We start from the raw sequence: 21,632 nt of genomic DNA on the forward strand, positions 1-21,632 counted from the left end.
CACACTGTAGTAAAATGAAACCTTTCCCCCATGGCCTATCAACTTTCAGTTTGATCCTAACCTATCTGAGGGAAAGAGTTCCATTCAAGGCTAAGATACGTCCTTAGATATGTCCTGGTGATAGAGCTAGATGGACGAGGCTATCATTTGATTTCTGATTTGGAGACTCACTGTTCTCTTCACTCCTCTGTCTTGCTAGCTTTCACTCACATCCTCTCACTGCTTCCGCTAGCAGCAGCATCCCAGTACCTACAAGCAGGGAGAATGCACTGTCTGACTACCCAATCTCTAAGTTTCACATGGTTCCTTCTGGGAAAGGTTTACTTGGCTTACACAGTCACATGCCTTAGCAAACTTAGAAACCAGAACTCTCTAGTATTTTACTATTTTACCAGCTATAAATTCCCAGATGGATTTAGAACAAGGCCAAAGAATACTGACCAATGCAAAATCAAGTCCTACTGTAAAAAAACAAAACAAAACAAAACAAAAAACAGAAGAATCTCAAAATCTGGGAATAGCCCTTGGATACCTCTTAAAGTAGTATCATTATGAGTATCAATCTAGTTAACATTTTTATAAGCCTTCAAAGTATATTTCCTTGGAACTGTTCTGGTCTTTCTCCTTCAAAAGAGAGTCATAGTTAGTATAATCTAACAGGGTCAGTAATGCCTTTGGGGGAAATGTGCCATGACATCAGGCAGAGGCAAACTTGCCAAGACTGGGAGAGAAGCCACAGTGGGCCCTGTATGTGCATGGGCCATGGAAGGAGTGCTCATATGACCAGGGACTGTGGAGAAGGCTATTTCTGTCAGTGCTGCTATAGTCACTGGTCCAAAGGAGAGCACAAGCAGTCTGCCTTCTCAGTAGAAAGGAAACAGAGGCACAGCTTTGGGGGTGGTGAAAAGACAGAAGCAGAGGCAAGAATCACAGTGGGGTAGTTAAGGAGAGAGAACAAATCGTTAATGGACAAAGTGGTAAATATAAGCAGACAGACATCAGGAGATGCAAAGAATCTATGACTAGCTCCACTAAAATCATTAAGTGAAGTTTGGTATGTTAGAGTAAATCTGTCACAGTTTATTCCCCAACTACTATATTGTATTAAGTATTTAAGATGTCAGAAGTATCAAAATATGAATAACTTGTGAGTCTTAGAATAAGTGTGAGTCTTAGAATTGATGTGATATAGTGATTCTTTCCCTGGTTTGAGATGGCTTGTAAGAGTATCCTAAAATCCACAAAGAATTTTAGGATTCTATCTGCTGGCAAATTCATTTCCTTTTGATTCTCTTTTTTTTTTTTTGAGATGAAGGCTCACTCTGTTGCCAGGCTGGAGTGCAGTGGCGCGATCTCGGCTTACTGCAACCTCCGCCTCCCGGGTTCAAGCGATTCTCCTGCCTCAGCCTCCCAAGTAGCTGGGACTACAGGCATACGCCACCACACCCAGCTAATTTTTGTATTTTTAGCAGAGATGGGGTTTCACCATGTTGGTCAGGATGGTCTCAATCTCCTGACCTTGTGATCCGCCTGCCTTGGCCTCCCAAAGTGCTGGGATTACAGGTGTGAGCCACCGTGCCCGGCCATCTTTGGGCTTCTCATTGTTCAGCCAGGACACTTGTTTTTGGTTCACTCCTTCCTCTGTCATCCCCTCTTAGAAGTGCTTCCAATGACATCAGAAAGGTAAATTCCTAAAAGGCAAATTCTTTAAAAAATATTTAAACCCTAAGTTTTCAAGGAAAATCTCAGGCAGATTCTCCATCAAAAATAAACATAACAGAATCCCAAATACTTTACCTTTGAAGAGAACTTCATTAGGTGGAAAACTACAAAGACAATTTTTACCTTTGACTGTTCCTCATCCATTGAAGATTCTTCTGATGCATGGGGAGTATTACTCAAAGAGCTGCTTCTCTGGTCATCAGTTGTCACTTTGGAAGGGGCTACTTCTACCACTGACAGTCGACAGCTCTCACTCCTTCCTCCACCCAGTTCCTCCATCCTTGAATGGGAAAAAGATCGTGACCGGGTTTCTTGGGAGAGCTCCACAAACTTCTCTAGGGCACTAAAAAAGTCAATGCGATCTGTACTGAAATCTGAGATGTCAGTCTGGCAACTGGGTTGGGGGCTTGGTGACTCAGGATCAGGGGACATGGGGAGGTCTTTCAGTCGAGATGTCAATTCTTCCATAGGCAGTAGGTGGACATTCATGTCTGCTTTCAGTGCGTCTGTCTCCAAATCTTCCACTGTTAAGTCTGGAAACTCGTTGGCCATTTCTGGGACATGTCCAGGCTGAATTAAGGCTTTGGATGCATGGCAGTTGTCAAGAGGAAATTTTGATTCATTCAGACAACACCCTGATGAGCATCCATTGATGTCATTTAAGTTTAATTCATCCTCAATCTGTCCAGCATGAAATTCCGTAGAAGTAAACTCCAAGCAGATCATTCTTTCTTTGGTACACAGGCCTTTCTGATTTGCATCTTGTGGGACCACATGTTCCACAAAGACAGGAGGTATGGGTGGGTGACTCTCCATGGTCTTCACCTCAGCAATCTGGTCTGCTGAGGTGGTGATCTCCTTCTTGTTGAGTTCTAGCCCAGGTTTGCAGATGGGTTCGTGGTGGTCTGAGAGGTCACTATCTGAATGAGATCTCCATAGTTTGTTATGCCGCTGTTTGCTGTGGAGGACATACACAGGAAATATCTTAATCTGGTTTGTAAAGATAATCAGCACCCTCCCAGGAAAACACCCCCAGATAAATCTTAACTTGTAAAAATGCTTTGTTATTGCTCAGTGGACTAGGCAATTAACGTTTGAAAAGACACTCAATTTAATAGCAAAAAACAAAGCAAAACAACAACAAATGAGTGTGAGATTTTTTTTACCTATCAGTCTGACAGGAATTAAAATGGTTGGTAATAGCCAGTGTTGATGATGGTATGGCTAAACAAGCCCTCTCATACACTGGTAGGAGTGTGAATTCAAAATTTTTGTTTTTTGTTTTTTTTTCAGACAGTCTCGCTTTGTTGCCTATGCTGCAGTGCAGTGGCATAATCTCAGCTCACTGCAACCTCTGCCTCCCAGGTTCAAGCAATTCTCCCACCTCAGCCTCCCGAGTAGCTGGGTTACAAGAACATGCCACCACGCCTGGCTAATTTTTGTATCTTTAGTAGAGACGGGGTTTCGCCATGTTGACCAGGCTGGTCTTGAACTTCTGACCTCAAGTGATCTGCCCACATTGGCCCCCCACCACACCCAGCTGAACTGTAGATTTTAAGACTGAAATCTGGCAATAGCTCTCCAAATTTAACATTTTCACCAACATTTCTTCCTTAATAAATTTTTCTTGGAGGAATGCTATTACAAGTGCATATAGATATCCATATGGCCAGGTGAGGTGGCTCACACCAGTAATCCCAGCACTTTTTTAGGAGGCCGAGGCGGGTGCATTGCTTGAGCCCAGGAGTTCGAGACCAGCCTGGGCAACATGGTAAAACTCCATCTCTACAAAAATATAAAAAACTATCCAGGTGTGGTGGCATATGACTGTAGTCTTAGCTACTCAGGGGGCTGAGGCGGGAGGATTGCTTGAGCCCAGGAGGGTGAGGCTGCAGTGAGCTGAGATTGCGCCACTGCACTCAGCCTGGGTGACTGAGCAAGACCTTGTCTCAAAAAAAAATAAAAAATAGGCCGGGCACGGTGGCTCACGCCTGTAATCCCAGCACTTTGGGAGGCCGAGGCGGGCGGATCACAAGGTCAGGAGATCGAGACCACGGTGAAACCCCGTCTCTACTAAAAATACAAAAAATTAGCCGGGCGCGGTTGTGGGTGCCTGTAGTCCCAGCTACTCGGGAGGCTGAGGCAGGAGAATGGCGTGAACCCAGGAGGCGGAGCTTGCAGTGAGCCGAGATCGCGCCACTGCACTCCAGCCTGGGCGACAGAGTGAGACTCCGTCTCAAAAAAAAAAAAAAAAAAAAAAAAAAAAAAAAATAAATAAATAAATAAATTAAGAAAAGATATAGAAAGATATTTACTGGCTGGCTGCCGTGGCTCATGCCTGCAATCCCAGCACTTTGGTAGGCTGAGGCGGGCGGATCGCTTGAGGTCAGGAGTTCGAGACCAGCCTGGCCAACATGGTGAAACCCCGTCGCTACTAAAAATACAAAGATTAGCTGGGCGTGGTGGCGGGTACCTGTAATCCCAGCTACTCGGGAGGCTTAGACAGCAGAATTCCTTGAACCTGGGAGGCAGAGGTTGCAGTGGGCCGAGATTGCACCAATGCACTCTAGCCTGGGCACCAGAGCGAAACTCCATCTCAAATAAACAAACAGACAAACAAAAAAAGATATTTACTATGACACTATTTGTGATACTAAAAGATGAGACACCAAACAACAACAACAAAAAAGGATTTACATTATAATCCATACAACTATATGCTGTGAAGCTGTTTAAAAACTGTCAGGTCTACAGAAGTCTTCTGTGATAAGAAAAAAAAAAAATTAAAAGGGAAAAAAGACCTGTCAGGTATTTTAGTGGAATGATAAACAAGGTATACTATTAAGTAGAAAAGAACCTCAAACACATTTGAAATTAGTGTCTATATTAGAATAATATACTCTTAAATAATATACACTCTTAAACAGTTCCCAAAATCCCAGCCAAAAAGAGAAAGGTGGCCCTGTGGATGGTCAGGTTCATCTGCCCAGGAAACAGGTCACTAAGTGTGGTCCTTGGGGGTGTGGTCTCCATGACTTACAAGCTGATGAGGAGTTACCAAACCGCAGGGTGGAATGGGAAACTCAGCCCAAAACAACTTGCCCTGGGCTCTGGGCCATGCCTGGGCTCTGCCGAGTCATGCTCAGGCGCCTGCACTAATGTGACCCCCTGTTTGTTCTCAACTCTGCACCTGCTCTCAGCTCCCCCTGCCTGTCTGCTGCTTGGGTGGGGCTCTCTCTGACTCATGCCTGCGCAGCAGAGGGCTGCTTTCCTGGGAAGGAGTAGGTCAATCTTTTTATGAAGACAAGCTGTAATCAATCAGCTGGGTATAAGATGGGGTTTTCACCCTTCCCAAGCTGCATGAGCTCCAGCCACCCCTAGGAGGAGACAACATAACACGTATCTCAAACAAGTGAGTGGCTATGGGAAGGGGAAAGCTGTTTGGATAGGTGGGGCCTAAGTTGTACATTATGACCAACTGAGGCCAGTGGTTTCCTCAGTTTCTTCTCCTATATGCGGCATCCTTGTTTCCTGAAATAAATATGACTCTATTCTCCCAATTTCTATCCCTCACCTATCATGAGGATGTTCAAACCTGCACCAGCTTCTCTCACCTACCACAGTAGGACAATGCCTGGGATGCAAATGCCTGGGGAGACCTCTCAAGGGGTGGCTGTTCTCACTCTTCTAATAATAGAACAGGCAAATGAGAAGTTTCATGATCCCAAGAACCCTCCAAAGTATGTTTGTGTGTGTGTGTGTGTTGTTTTTGTTTTTTTGAGATGGAGTCTTGCTCCATCACCCAGGCTGGAGTGCAGTGCCGTGATCTTGGCTCACTGCAAGCTCCGCCTCCCAGGTTCACGTCATTCTCCTGCCTCAGCCTCCCAAGTAGCTGGGACTACAGGCGCCCACCATCACGCCCGGCTAATTTTTTGTATTTTTAGTAGAGACGGGGTTTCACTGTGTTAGCCAGGATGGTTTCCATCTCCTGACCTCGTGATCTGCCCGCCTCGGCCTCCCAAAGTGCTGGGATTACAGGCGTGAGCCACTGCGCCTGGCCCCTCCAAAGCATGTTTTTAAAATTGCCTGCAGATTGCTAATCAGTCAGGAGAGAATGAGAGACTGAAGTTATGCTAATAGGAAGCAACAGTGCATGTTTCAGAGGAAGTCTGACATTGCAGCTGTGTAACCAGCATGGATTTCCTTCTCTTCCTTCGGGAGATAATCATTAGAAAATACTGGGTTGGGGCTCTGGAATTAAACTGACACTTGTAAAAGAGAGAGTGAAAAAAAAGCCAATCTAAAGATAGGTCTGATGCTGCTGCCTTGTTTTCATTTTTGCAACAGGACCTGGAGGGAGAATGGCAAGCAGCTGATTCATCTCCATTGCCTGTGAAACGCTGCTACTCCACGTGTAGCTTCTCACTCAGGGGACCCCTCCTCACTCCTCCCCACTCAGGCGTAACCTCTATTCTGAATTTTGTGCTTATCATTCCCTTTTTTTTCTTTATAGTGTCTACATGGTTTGTTCTTAATACTGCTTTGTTTTGCATTCTTGAACTTTATATAAACGGTATCCCACTGTATGTATTCTTCCTCAATGGATTTTTTTTTAAAAGATTCATCACTGTGTATAAAGGTAATCCACAGAGTGTAATGAGTATGCCACAACTTATTTCCCTTCTGTTGGTTCAAGCAATTATCCTGCTTCAGCCTCCAGAGTAGTTGGAATTATAGGCATGCGCCACCATGCCTGGCTAATTTTTGTATTTTTAGTAGACACGGGGTATCACCATGTTGGACCAGGCTGGTCTCAAACACCTGACCTCAAGTGATCTGCCTACCTCGGCCTCCCAAAGTGTTGGCATTACAGGCATAAGCCACCACGCCTGGACTCATCATGTTTTAGTTGGTTACACCAAACTGTTTTCCAATGAAGCTTTGTCCTGAGACAGTTTATTCTAACATTTCATCACTGGTAGGAATAGATGTAATATATTAAGATCATATCTATTATCTTAAACTGTTAAATTTTAAACTCAGTCGACTCCCCACCTCCCACCCCCTTCCAGGCAGGCAGCAAATAAACAGCTTGCCAAAAAGGAACTTCAGAGTTGGTCTATATCCTGGATGATATAACCAAGTCTCAGATCCTTTTCCCCCTTGAGTGGCCTGTGACCTGAATGTGGATTCATATAAAGACAGAGACATACATAAGGTGATTAGGTCATTCTGGGAAAGAATTGGCCTTTTACCTAGGTTAATGTACAAGAGGAAATTTTATCTTTATTTTTACATATTTTTAAGTTGTCAGCCTTGTGCAGGGGCCGTGCCAATCTTCTCTGTATAGTTCCAATTTTAGTATTTGTGCTGCCCAAGTGAGCACAAGAAGAAGGAAATTTAAATGACAGATGCATAAGGTGTCCCATCATCTTGCTTCCACTTTCATATTGTTACATGTTTGGTGAAACATCAACTCTGAGAAAGTTATATAAAGGAAAAGGCTGCTAAAAATGGAGTACTTGCGCCTGTAATGTGGCTACTCAGGAGGCTAAGGCATGATGATCACTTTGATCACTTGAGCCTAGGAGTTGAGTGAGACTAGCCCGGGCAATATAGACATTGTCTCTTTAAAAAAAAAAAAAAAAAAAAAAAAAAAGAGGGCCAGGAGTTATAGTAAAATTAGGCTGTCTATAGTTACTTTTTAGGGTGTTAGGCAGCCTGTATAAAGGAAGAGAAAAAGCATTATCTGAATATTTTTTGTGTGTGATGTGCATCACCCAAGATGCTTTAAGATTATTTAACTGGAAAGCTAGTAAGAAAATCCTTTTAAATCTCAATTGCTGTTGGCTGACCAGGAGTCCACGTCTTTCCTTCTCAAGTTGCCTGCTGCCGCTGACCAATGTGTACCAGCTAACTAGACCTCAATGTCTCCACCAGCAAAGTCAGGGTAAAAGACAACCCTGCCTCCTCTGGCCCTTGTGACGGGGCACTCAAAAGAATCAAAACTGACATTTCTGAGGAAACGTGGCACACACTCTCCCTGGTCACCACCCAGTTTTTCTTCCTTGCCCCCTATACACTGAAACCTAATACCACAGACACACGGTCCAGCTTGCAAATGGTCTGCTTGAAATCTAAACCTGTCTAATGGAACATAAATCTGCCAGATACCTGCAGGATCAGAGTGCAAAATAACAAACAGGGCTGCTAGCAGTTTAATGGAGTTTCAAAACACAGGCACACACACAGACACACCCCACCTCCCTCCTCTTGTTTTGCTCCCATCCCCCATCTATAAAAACAGAAAAAATAAAATCAGATATGAATACTATAAGGTTTATGATACCCTTCTTTTTAAATCTAATGGGAAATATTAAACATTAGCCTTCTCCAGGCTCTTAATGATATACTGGAGGTACAAAAAGTCCCTTGTATTTCAGAGGGGCTTGGCCCATACCCTCATACTCTGATTAAGACTGTTACAAATTCATAAATCAGTACAGGAGCCTGGTGTCACTTTGAACACTTCTCTTCTACTAAGGTCAAAGCACTAAGTGAATGCCCTCAAACAGAGAGCTGCCACCTCAAATTAAACACCCAGGGCCACCCTGGCTAACCATGGAGCTAGAGAATGCTAGGATCAGGGCTCTGCCTCTTCGAGAAAACCACCACAGGCCTCTTGGGATAAAATATAATATGCAAGATCTAAACACTTGGACAGGAAATGGACTTTTTCTACAAACAATGGGTGAGATTTTTCTATGGATTTTCCTCTCCTGCTTACCTAAATGGCAAGGCTTGATAGAGCTTCACACAGTCACAGGAGTCTGGGGATTTTTTTCTTTGCTCTTCTAAGCAGGCAGATCTGGAGTGGCACTTTAGTGCTGGGCAAGTCTGCTGGGCCTATTCACTTGCCAGTTAGCCTACAAGTGCCATGGTTTCCTAATAACACATCATAGATTGCAGACCCTAACAGCTATATATCCAACAGCCATTTTTCTTACTGTCAGAGCCTGATTTGATTTGGGTGTTCACTATCCCATGGGTTCAGGAAATGTGGCACTTCCCTAGATCCAGAGGATAAATATGAATATGCTGGGTTTTTTTTGTTTTTTTGTTTTTTTTGAGATGGAGTCTCACTTTGTCGCCCAGGCTGGAGTGCAGTGGCGTGATCTTGGCTCACTGTAAACTCTGTCTCCCGGCTTCATGCCATTTTCCTGCTTCAGTCTCCCGATTGGCTGGGACTATAGGAGGCCCCCACCATGCCTAGCTAATTTTTGTATTTTTAGTAGAGACGGGGTTTCCCCATGTTGGCCAGGATGGTCTTGATCTCCTGACCTCGTGATCTGCCCGCCTTGGCCTCCCAAAGTGTTAAGATTACAGGCATGAGCCACTGCTCCTGGCCTTTTTTTTTTTTTTTTTTAAAGACAGAGTTTTGCTCTTTTGCCCAGGCTGGAGTAAAGTGGCATGATCTCGGCTCACTGCAACCTTTGCACCTTGGGTTCAATGATTCCCCTGCCTCAGCCTTCTGAGAAGCTGGGATTTGTAGGTGCCCACCACCACACCTGGTTAATTTTTGTAGTTTTAGTAGAGATGGAGTTTAGCCATGTTGGCCAGACTGGTCTCGAACTCCGGACCTCAAGTGATCCACTCGCCTCGGTCTCCCAAAGTGCTAGGATTATAGGCATGAGTCACTGTGCCCAGCTGCAAATATGTTTTATCCAGTCCTGGAAATTCTGTTTTCTTGGCCATATGACCCAGTCCTGGCCAATGGGTGGGGAGCTTTTGGGGAAGGTCTTCCTATCCAGTTTAAATGCCCCTTTTCTTCAGCCAGATGCTGTACAATTTACAGATGCCTAGCAATGTGGCAGACATCTGGCAATCATCAGATAACCTCAAGGACCAAGCTGTTAACAAAGGAAGGTGGAACCGAAAGCTGTAGAACACCAGAGTCCATGATTACATTACCACTGAGCCATTACAGACAGTACTTCTGTGTTTTTTAAAGGAGATAAGTGGTACAACTTATAAACTACCTGTAGTTGGGTGTTGGGCTAGATATCTTTTATTTGCCCCTGCAGGGTCCATTCTTCGGCTTTTCCATCCTGTTTGCTGCTGCGGAGACTGATCTACAGACCACAACAACAGGTACCCTAGTTTTCTGACTTCCAGAGGGTTTGGCTAATGGGGAGTTCTGGAAGGAGACTGGAGGAAAGAGAGTGAGGGCAAGGTATTTACTCCTCTAGCTCCCTCAGCACGGGGCTGCCTCGGGCTAGCTGTGTCTCTCTGACAGAAAGTTATTGCTTGCCTCTGAAAGTGCCTTTCTCTAACAAGAGTCTCTTTCCAGGTTCTAGGAACTGCTTCCTCTCTTTTTGGGTCTAGGAGCTGCTTCCAAACAGCCCTGCTGATACAAGACCCTTGATTCCACTACAATGCCACACTTGTAAATAGTCCCTTTATAAAACCCTCCTCAACAGCCGGGCGCGATGGCTCACGCCTGTAATCCCAGCACTTTGGGAGGCCGAGGCAGGCAGATCACGAGGTCAAGAGATTGAGACCATTCTGGCCAACATGGTGAAACCCCGTCTGTACTAAAAATACAAAAATTAGCTGGGAGTGGTGGCACATGCCTGTAGTCCCAGCTACTCGGGAGGCTGAGGCAGGAGAACCCCTTGAATCTGGAAGGCGGAGGTTGCAGTGAGCTGAGATCATGCCACTGTACTCCAGCCTGGTGACAGAGTGAGACTTTGCCTTGACAGACAGACAGATGGATAGACAGACAGACAGACAGACAGATAGATAGATAGATAAAAAACCCTCCTCAAATAATCCTAATCTGAGTCTGCTGTTTCTTGCTGAAATCCTGATTGAGGTATTTGATTACTTGCAGCCAAAAGCAGCCTAAGTCACATCCCTACCACTAGATAGTACTTAAAATCCAGAAAACACCACAATATAGGAAATTCTAGGAACATTTTCCATTCCCGTTTTGAATGGAATATGTCTGGGGGTGGCAGGATGCAGTGAGAAATGCCATGGAAGTGGGAATAAATGGCACATACATGTGTCTTCTGGGTAGCCTTGGAGGAATATGAGAATCATATCTGAATAACTCTCAACAATACACAATAAACATTCATACACATTTTTATTCACAGTAACGCTCTGAGATGGATCTCTTGATTTTCATTTTATAGATGGGGTCAGGTAAGGATGAAAAATGTGAAGTAACTTCTCAGGGTTGCAGCAAGAGGGTGAACCAGGAATGGAAACCAGATCTACTGACTCAAATTCTGTGCTTTTCTCTCCCCAGGGCTTGTCCCTCCCCCTCCATGAATCAAGCCTAGGAAGCTGAGATGGAGCAAAAAAAGGAAGGGAAAGGGGAAAAAAAAGGTGATTTTGGGTTTATACTGCCCTTCTTATCCTCATCTAAGATTTTTCTGAAATTCCTTCAACAACTAAGGAAAACCACACACACTAAAAAAACCCAACCCAACAGCTTGCAGTAGCCTGGGATTCCAGAATAAATACCAAAATTGGCAGGACACATAGTATCCTTCCTCTCAGTGGGTCACGTGAGGACACTGTCCAACATCTGTCATGTGCGTCTGGGAATATATATTTATTTCTTGCTAAATGCTCAGATGCCTCTTTCTTGTGCCAAAAAGAACTGCTACATCCTACCTTCTGATCTAATCTAAAAATGCCATCAAAATCTGGCCCCAAAGACCTACAAATTCTTTTAAACACAGGATGCTTCAGTATCCTCCCAGCCTCCTAAGAGAATGGTTCAGATAAACTCATGCCAAATGTTGAGTAAATGGGAGGGGTTTTTTAGTGGACACCATAATGCTATGCTGTGGCCACATTTTCACAATACTTCGGGGGTGGGAGGGTGATCCCTCCGCCTGAATAGGCTGGAAGGCTATGTAACATTTTGTTCAGGGGAAACACAGTCCAGATTCAAGAGTCAAGACCAAATCATAAGACTTACTGGAGTCAAACACTGGCACCAGCCCCAACTGCTTCTCGACAGCTGTGCCTTCACCCTAACAAAACCACCTAGAACATACCTACATGGAAAAAACAAAGCAGAATCTAGAAATCCACAGAATTTCAGCATGTAGCATCTCAGGAAGCTGATCCTTAAATCATTTAATATCTGATGCTTATTCCCAAGAGCTGCTGAAGGTGGCTTTAACCACCAAAAGGATAATAATGTAGTGCAATTAATTACTCATTTTATAACCAATTACCAAATTATTATTGAAAATGGCTGGTTCTTACCGATACAGGAAGACATTCAAGACCTAGTACTGAGTGGAGAGGTAGACTACAGAACAGTTTTCGTGGAGAAAATAGCCACCAAAATATGTGACAGAGTAAAACCTTGAGAAACAGGTAATGTCAACTGCTGTCTATGTGTATTGAGCTCATAAATTATTTTTTCCTTTTGCAATTTTCTGCATTTTTGAAAAGCATATATACAATTGGATTTATTTATTTATTATTATTATTATTATTTGAGACAGAGTCTCACTTTGTCGCCTAGGCTGGAGTGTGGTGGCATGATCTCAGCTCACTACAACCTTCATCTCCTGGGTTTAAGCGATTCTCCTGCCTTAGCCTCCTGAGTAGCTGGGACTACAGGTGCCCATCACCATACCTGGCTAATTTTTGTAGTTTATTAGAGATGGGGTTTCGCCATATTGGCCAGGCTGGTCTTGAACTCCTGACCTTGTGATCTGCCCGCCTCAGCCTCCCAAAGTGCTGGGATTACAGGTTTGAGCCACCGTGCCCGGCAAAAAGATTTTTTTTTTTTTTGTGAGAGGGAGTCTCGCTCTGTCACCCAGGCTGGAGTGCAGTGGCTGAATCTCAGCTCACTGCAAGCTCCGCCTCCCGGGTTTACGCCATTCTTTTGCCTCAGCCTCCTGAGTAGCTGGGACTACAGGCACCCGCCACCTCGCCCAGCTAGTTTTTTTTGTATTTTTTAGTAGAGATGGGGTTTCACCGTGTTAGCCAGGATGGTCTCGATCTCCTGACCTCATGATCTGCCCATCTCGGACTCCCAAAGTGCTGGGATGAGCCATTGCGCCCGGCCAGGATTTTTTAAATAAGAAAGAATTGTGTCTAGGAAGTGCTTTTATACCCAACGGGGTCATATACATCCCTATTCTGCTGATTTGTCACAAGATCAAAATTACTAGAGAAGGCTCAGTGAAACCAAGCACTGAGGTAAACAAAATACCCAAATTAGCAGATGGTGCTTATTTCTTTTTAAAGAGTGGGCCAAAGGTTGCAGTGAGCTGAGACTATGCCACTGCACTCCAGCCCAGGTGACAGAGTGAGACCCTGTCTCAAAAAACATAAAAAATACAAACAAAATATGAATGAATGGGCCAAAAAATTTCCAAGAATTTCAGCTAAGCCTTGCATTACCTTGGGAGTCATTGGTATCCTTTTTTTTTTTTTAACAAGGCAGCTGAATCTAGTCTTATAAGATGTTGAAAAGTGGTATTAATATTTAGTATTTCCATCCTTTAGTTTAATTATATCAACCTGAAAGATTAAATGCTTAATCTTCCATACTAGTCTATTTGTTTTCTTTAAAAAAATTTTTTGGTACTGCTCCTTATGGGGCAGGGCTATCCCACTGGCAGTGTGTCCAGGGAAATCTTTCTTTTTCTTTCTTTTTTTTTTTTTTTGAGATGTTGTTTCGCTCTGTTACCCAGGCTGGAGTGCAGTGGTACGATCTCAGCTCACTGCAACCTACACCCACGGGTTCAAGCGATTCTTCTGCCTCAGCCTTCCAAGTAGCTGGGATTACAGGCACCCACCATCATGCCCGGCTAATTTTTGTATTTTAAGTAGAGACGGGGTTTCATCATGTTGGCCAGACTGGTCTCGAACTCCTGACCTCAAATGATCTGCTTGCCTTGGCCTCCCAAAGTGCTGGGATTACAGGCATGAGCCACTGTGCCCGGCCAGCCCATGCAAATCTTAAATGCTTACACTTATTTTTTGAAAACTGGATTGAGGCCGGGCGTGGTGGCTCAAGCCTGTAATCCCAGGACTTTGGGAGGCTGAGACGGGCGGATCACGAGGTCAGGAGATTGAGACCATCCTGGCTAACACAGCGAAACCCCGTCTCTACTAAAAAAATACAAAAAACTAGCTGGGCGAGGTGGCGGGCGCCTGTAGTCCCAGCTACTCGGGAGGCAGGAGAATGGTGTAAACCCGGGAGGCGGAGCTTGCAGTGAGCTGAGATCCGGCCACTGCACTCCAGCCTGGGCAACAGAGCCAGACCCCGCCTCAAAAAAAGAAAAAAAAAAGAAAAAAAAAAAAAAGGAAAACTGGATTGATAGAGAAATAAGTCTTTTTTGAAAAAATATCACATCCAAATCAGCTTGAGAAGCAGCTACCGAGAAGGACACTTCATCTTGCTTTAGGGAACTTAAAAGGAGGGAGAATCGGAGAAAGTCACTTAAGGACTCACCTTGCCAGCAAGATCCCCTGATACTCTTCCAGTTGTCTCATGAAGCTGGGGTTGGGCTTGGTCACTGTTCGTCTTTCTTTCACGTAGTCATAGGCTCGGTCCAGATTCCAGCCATATTCCTTCATTGCATAGGCAATCACGGTGGAGGCTGAGCGACTAACCCCCATTTTGCAGTGCACAAGGCATTTAGATCCATGTTTCCTTGTTTGGGGGATTAAGGTAAAGAACAGAGGAAAACACAGTAGTGGGGATATTTTAAAAGTTGGGTTCTACATTTTTCCAAGTATCCTTTTCTTGCCCTTCCATTTTCTTGCTATGCAATCTCTCTACTTTGGTGCACTCGTATACATTTATAATCAAATGTGTAGGTAGGGTAGGGTAGGCAGCTCTAATGTATTCTTAAGCAATATTCAATGTTAATATTATGCTTTTTAAATCCATTCAGCAAACATTTACCAGGCATTTACAATATGTGTAAGGCAATGTGCAAAGTGCTGGGATGCAAAGGTAAGTAACATAGCTTTTATCCTAAAGGGTAGGATTCAGTGGGAGAAACATACAATTAAAATGCAATATGGGGCTAGGTCTGGTGGTTCATACCTGTAATCCTAGCACTTTGGGAGGCTGAGGCAGGTGGATCACTTGAGGTTGGGGGTTCGAGACCAGCCTGGCCAACATGGTGAAACCCCATCTCTATTAAAAATACAAAACTTAGCTGCACAGGCTGAGCATGGCGGCTCATGCCTGCAATCCCAGCACTTTGGGAGGCTGAGGCCAGTGGATCACGAGGTCAGTAGTTCAAGACCAACCTGACCAAGATGGTGAAACCCTGTCTCTACTAAAAACACAAAAAAATTAGCCAGGCATGGTGGCCTGTGCCTGTAATCCCAGCTACTCGGGAGGCCAAGGCAGGAGAATTGCTTAAACCCGGGAGGCGGAGGTTGCAGTGAGCTGAGATGGCACCACTGCACTCTAGCTTGGGCAACAGAGCAAGACTCCATCTTGAAAAAAAAGAAAAAAATCAATACGGTAAGTGCAATGACAATTGGTCACAGGGTGTAGAGGGAGCATTTAAAATTTAGACTGGAGCCCATTTTGTGTGTGGTGGAGGCCAGTTCCCTCATAGCCCCAGGGGCATGTTTCATGGCTGACACTCTCCCGAATTACAGGTGTGACAGTGACTGAACTAATTTATTCAAATGTTATGAATTGTTTCCAGTTTAAGTTCCAGTAAGGGTTCTGTCCTTAGAAGAAAGTAGAAACCAGACGAAACTAACCCTCCTCTCTACTCAGATGTAGCCCTAAATATTACTTTTCACAACCCTGCAACCCGGGTCCTGTCTAGGTGGCTCTACCACCGAGGAGTTGGATGGGGGCATATGGTGTGCCACATGGCTTTCTCAGTGATGAGGGGGAATGAAGGAAAACCGTGGGGTTTTTTTCTCTTTTATATTAGGTGGAAGAAAGAGAAAACAAAGTTACCTAAAGCTATACTAACAAACAAAACCCCTATGTCAACATACTGGAGCTTATAATGGAATATGAACATGATTCAGTATGCTAATTATGCTAATAACACACTGTCTGGCACATACTTTCAAATACTAAATATTTGCTATACATATAAAAAAACCTGTGAATCTGCAGATTAGATCTTCTAGGTGCTTAAAGTAGGAACAACATTAAAAAATCTGGAAATAAGAACTGTTATTCTTATCCCTAGTATACATGGGCTCTGGAATCTTTCCCCAGTGACTATTCTAATAAACTAAAAATGTACATGTCAGCATAACAAGGGAAATCTATTCATCCGTTCACTCACTACTATGATGGTAGAAAAGCTTCCTTTCGGCCGGGCACAGTGGCTCAAGCCTGTAATCCCAGCACTTTGGGAGGCCGAGACGGGCGGATCACGAGGTCAGGAGATCGAGACCATCCTGGCTAACACAGTGAAACCCCGTCTCTACTAAAAAAATACAAAAAACTAGCCGGGCGAGGTGACGGGCGCCTGTAGTCCCAGCTACTCGGGAGGCTGAGGCAGGAGAATGGCGTAAACCTGGGAGGCGGAGCTTGCAGTGAGCTGAAATCCGGCCACTGCACTCCAGCCTGGGGGACAGAGTGAGACTCCGTCTCAAAAAAAAAAAAAAAAAAAAAAAAGGAAAGGCTTGTTTTCAGAAGTTTATAATCCTGCTTCTGGAGAAAGAGACATATGAAATACTTCAGTATAAATGCAAGGAGGTATGAGGTTGAGTGCCAAAATAAGTGAGCCGGATAAGCTACAGGAATGCAGAGAATGGGCTATAATAATTGAAAGTCTCAAAGGGAAGGTAAGATTAACCTCCCACTTGTGAATTAGGTACAAAATTTGGGTGTCCTAACATTAGTCGGGGTGTGTGTCTCTGTGTGTAGTTTAGCCCAAATGAATAGTAATTATCTCTTTTACTTATGGCACCCTAGGGTTTTCATTTAGACTACAGTTAGGAAGCCAAGGTGGTATGTTAGAAGGAAGTTTAGACATGTGCTCTATATTTTCCCATCAAGCTCTAATAACTTTAATGTATCAAGTTTCAGGTCTATGCCTGTAGGCATGAAAGGTGCTCAAACTTGGACAACCATAAGTAAAATTCAATTATGAAATTCACTTCCATGAAGACATCTCTTTGACATATTTTCAACTGGGCTTTTTTGGTGTTTGGCTTCTAACTCTTGTAATGAAGGATCTGAAGTCAGGTATCCCCTAACCCAATTCCACCTTTCAGTGCCCCCACCCATGCTGGACTGTCCAGATTAACGCTGGTATCATATTAAGAATCAGGATCCTGGGCTGGGTGCAGTGGCTCACACCTGTAATCTCAGCAGTTTGGGAGGCTGAAGCAGGCGGATCACCTGAGCTCAGCAGTTTGAGACCAGCCTGACCAACATGGCGAAACCCATAAAATCAGCTGGGCATGGTAGCACGTGCCTATAATCCCCAGCTACTCGGGAGGCTGAGGCAGGAGAATTGCTTGAACCCGGGAGGTGGAGGCTGCAGTAAGCCAAGATTGCACAACTGTACTCTAGCCTGGGCGACAGAGCAAGACACTGGCTCAAAAAAAAAAAAAAAAAAAAAAAAAAGAAAGAAAAGAAAAAAAAAAGAAAAAAAAATCAGCGTCCTGATTAGGATGAGACATAGGAGCATTTAAAGAGATACTCTTAGGTGCTGATTTAGGCCTGCAAAAGCCTGAGTGTGAGTGCCCCCAGTTGTGCCCTGGGTACCCCATATAGCTCTCCCTAATCCTAAGTAAAATTAGCCTTGCTTTTCATTGGGACTGGGGCCTAGCCTTCTTGTACCTTTTCCTTATAGAACTAGACTATTCCAGTACCCTTGGATTCTGAAAAGAGACAGTATTTTTTTTTCCCCCTAAACCCAGGCTCAAGTGCCATGGTGCGACCACAGCTCACTGCAACCTCAACCTCATGGGCTCAAGCGATCCTCCCTCCTCCCTGAGCCTTCCAAGAAGGTGGGATCACAGACATGCACCACTGTGCCCGGCTAATTAAAAACAAATTTTTTTTTATAGAGATAGGAGTCTTGCTCAGGCTGGTCTTGAACTCCTGGGCTCGAGTGATCCTCCTGCCTCAGCAAGATCTTTGTTCAAGTCCTATCTTCACCACTTATTTGACCTCTCTGAATGTCGACAAGAGCTACCCCTCTGAATCTTAGAAAATACATGAAAGAACAGTAAGCATACCATGAATGGTATTATTACTGGGAATAATTTATTAATAGAATGCAAAAATACAAAGTACTCTTTTAGGTACTTGCTAGAGACTAAAGGAATAGGCTCAAAACTAGAGTATGAGGGTTTAGGGAAACTAAGAGGAAGAACTTCCTGACCATGAAGGTACTTAAGAGAAGTGTGAAATTATTTTTGAAGGAGTTTAAATACAAAAGCACTTCTCATCTGCCACGGATGGTTTGAACATAGTCCTACCTGAAGGGAGATGTGGCAAACAAGCTCGTTTATGGTTCTCTCTAGCAAAGGAATAAACAGGATTGGCAAGGAAATCCCCAAGGACTTAAAAAAAAAAAGCAGTGTTGACATTAATACCAAACACTGAGTTAATACAAATACTTTCACTAAAAGAGCCAATTAATTTAAGGAAGACATCAACAGAAGGGCCACGGAAAATTTCATCATTTCAAGTATCATAAAAATAGAGTAAGAGAGTAGGAAAAGATTTCCAAAGTTTGTCTCCTTGTCTTTAGCGGGGAGGATCAGTATTCTATCTAACTGGAATAATTTCTACGATATAACTTTTAAATCTCCCCACTGGCAACTTAAGGGTTTCATTCAGAATTTCTTCCTTCTCTCATTTCTGTAAAAAAATGCTGCAGTCTAAGTCTATTTTCTTTAATTCTGTGCTCAATGGAAATAGCCAACATGAGGTTACCTTCTCCTAGGGGTTTATTTAACGTAAGTCACTAGTCTTTTGCCTAGGATTAAAAAGGTTTCAGTCTCCTCCTTTCTTTAGTTCCTTTTTCCTGAGTACCATCAGTAAGTTGTCTATAGCCCTCACAACCCAGCCATGCATGGGGCAAGAGGAACAGAGGTCACAACATTGTGCAGGACTATTACTCACTTTGCTTTAGAGATGAATTTGTAAGTGTCGTTCCAGTAAGCCAGGAGATCCGTTGCCTCTTCATCATATACCCGAATGTTATGATACTCAAAGACTCCTGGGAAGAAGTTATCTATCTCTCGAGTGACATTCAAGATATACCGTACCCTGCAAGGAAACCAAGGGAGAATATGTGCTCTACTGCTCAGGCTAAATCCAATTCCCAGCAATGTTTTCTCTTACTTAAAACTTGTTTATTCCATAGGCTGAAATTAAATACAAAAATAATGAAGACAGCTAAAGAACTAAGAGGTTATATTTATATATTACAGAAATTATACAACAGGGTTCCTGGGCATACCTGGGCACCAGGGAATTATTAAGCAAAAGGTTATCCACCATGTTCAACATCTAAATTCCATTTTCAGTTTATGTAGTTGCACAATCTCATCTTTGATAGTATTCTGAAAATATGCCTCATATTTTACTCCAAAGAATCAACTTGAGGCCATAATCAGACACTTTGTTACTAAAATTATCAGCAATACAATTTATTCACTGAAAGTCATCTGTATAAAATCAGACTACTGACATGTACTCCAAGGAAAAAAACAGAGAATGAATAACGACTTCTTCCTATTTTTCTAAACGCCAGATTGTTAGGCTTTGTGCAATTACTCTCTCTTTGTGCAATTACGTGAAAGGCAAATGTGGAGAGAACGGGAAGGAGAAAAGCTGGACTTAAAACTCCCTTAAACTCATCTGACTGCATTACTGGCTGCTATGGCATTGATGTATCTGAAGATTCTTCCACACTAAGATGCTTGCAGAAGAGAATTTCTCTATCAAAACAGTCTTCTATTATCTTTCTCACTGTACAATCTCAATAAATGCTTGAGTTTCATTTACCAAGTGTTATCTTTTCTTAATGCTCTCTGTTTAGACATAGCTGGATGTCTAAGTTTACTCCAACAATACAACATGGACTCACTCATTTCTCTCTGAGACATTGCTTCCTTCTCAGCACAAATATGAAGTTCTATAAACCCAAACTCTGAAATCAATGAAATGAATACAGAAAAAGAAAGCAGCCATAGCTAACCAAATCTGTGGTTAAGGTCAAGTGGCCAAAAATTTTCTCAGACACGAACTGAATCTGTTTTAACTTGGCATCAAAGCCCATTACTACAAAATTTAAAAAAAAAATTTAATTTAAAAAGTGAGCTTGGCCAGGCGCAGTGGCTCACGCCTGTAACCAGCACTTTGGGAGGCCAAGGTGGGCGGATCACCAGAGGTGAGGAGTTTGAGACCAGCCCGGTCAAGATGGTGAAACCCCGTCTCTACTAAAACTACAAAATTAGCTGAGCATGGTGGCACATGTCTGTAATTCCAGCTACTTGGGAGGCTGAGGCAGAAGAATTGCTTGAACCCAGGAGGCAGAGGTTGCAGTGAGCCGAGATTGCGCCATTGCACTCCAGTCTGGGCAATGAAACTCAGTCTCAAAAACAAACAAACAAAAAGGTGCAATTGCTATGGAAAACAGTACAGCAGTTTCCCCAAGGGTAAACACAAAATTACCACAGGACTCAGCAATTCCTTTCCAAAGAATAAATCCAAGAGAAATAAGCCTACCCGAAAACTTGTACACAAATGGTCACAGCAGCATTATTCAAAACAGCCAAAGAATGGCTCTTAGTTAGTTGATGAACATTAGTGATTTCTAGGAATTGCTGGGGCAGGGGTAAGAAGAAAAATGGAGGTGACTCTTGAAGGGTACAGACTTTCTGAGTTGGAAAAATGTTCTAAATGGATTGTGGTGATGGTTGCACAGCTCTGTGAATATACTAAAAACCAACAAATTATACATTTAAAATGGGTGAATCATATGGTATGTAAATTATATTTCAATAAAACTGTTAGAAAAAAAGGCAACACTCCAGCCTGGGTGACAGCAAAAAAAGGAAAAAGAAAAAAAGGCAGGCAACACACTTTCCTTATTTTATTTTATTATTTATTTTCCCCAAGATGGAGTCTTGCTCTGTCGCCCAGACCTGGAGTGCAATGGCATGATCTCAGCTCTCTGCAACCTCCGCCTCCCTGGTTCAAGCAATTCTCTTGCCTCAGCCTCCTGAGTAGCTGGGATTACAGGTGTGTGCCACCACTTCCAGCTAATTTTTGTAGTTTTAGTAGAGATGGCGTTTCACTGTGTTGGCCAGGCTGGTCTCAAACTCCTGACCTTGTGGTCTGCCTGCCTCGGCCTCCCAAAGTGCTGGGATTACAGGCGTGAGCCACCTTGCCTGGCCTCCTTTTATTTAAAATAAAAACGAACAATCTCCCACCTCTAATCCCATACCTCATAATGAATTATGGCACTATCTTTCTAGAGGCAGGACACAGCTTCCCAATCCTTTTCATTACAAAGCTATAGGCAGTCACTGCCAACTGGAACTGAAACTCCTTGAAACTTTTTTCCCATCTCAGCACCAAATGACTCTAGATAGAGTAACATTTTACTTTGGGTTAGATTCTGAAGTCAGTAGATTGGATGGAAATGGCCTTAATGTCAAAATTACCCTTGAAAATCCCATAAGTCATCTATAGGCGGCAGTATACATGGTTTTGTGTACAGATCCCTAAACTGTAATTCTTCACATACTAAAATTTAACAATCACTGAATTTAAGAAACAAGATCTAAGTAGCTATCGGTGAATTTGACCACAGTGTTTTTAAAGACAACTAGATATAGTTAGTTGCATTTTATAATTTAGTCTTCTAAGAAACAAATGAGATGATAGGTCTCATCTCCAG

The 21,632-nt window shown here is 43.3% G+C and overlaps 1 protein-coding gene and 1 non-coding gene across 6 annotated transcripts in view; both read right to left on the minus strand.

Moving 5' to 3' along the window:
* The window catches only part of LOC105476767 (slingshot protein phosphatase 2), a 306,278-nt gene that overhangs the window by 7,348 nt on the left and 277,298 nt on the right, over positions 1–21,632 (minus strand). For all 5 annotated transcript variants that reach the window (XM_071082607.1, XM_071082604.1, XM_071082605.1 and 2 more), the window contains 3 exons: positions 18,845–18,991; positions 14,222–14,422; positions 1,846–2,680 (listed from right to left, as the gene is read on the minus strand). In XM_071082607.1, the coding sequence (XP_070938708.1) occupies positions 1,846–2,680; positions 14,222–14,422; positions 18,845–18,991 (1,183 nt within the window). The remainder of the gene's footprint in view (positions 1–1,845; positions 2,681–14,221; positions 14,423–18,844; positions 18,992–21,632) is intronic.
* Positions 7,001–7,108, minus strand: LOC112425826 (U6 spliceosomal RNA). The gene has a single exon (XR_003016965.2). It is a non-coding gene; the product is annotated as a U6 spliceosomal RNA (small nuclear RNA).

The sequence above is a fragment of the Macaca nemestrina genome, chromosome 17 (genome assembly GCF_043159975.1).
Source record: "Macaca nemestrina isolate mMacNem1 chromosome 17, mMacNem.hap1, whole genome shotgun sequence".
In the NCBI taxonomy this organism is placed as follows: domain Eukaryota; kingdom Metazoa; phylum Chordata; class Mammalia; order Primates; family Cercopithecidae; genus Macaca; species Macaca nemestrina.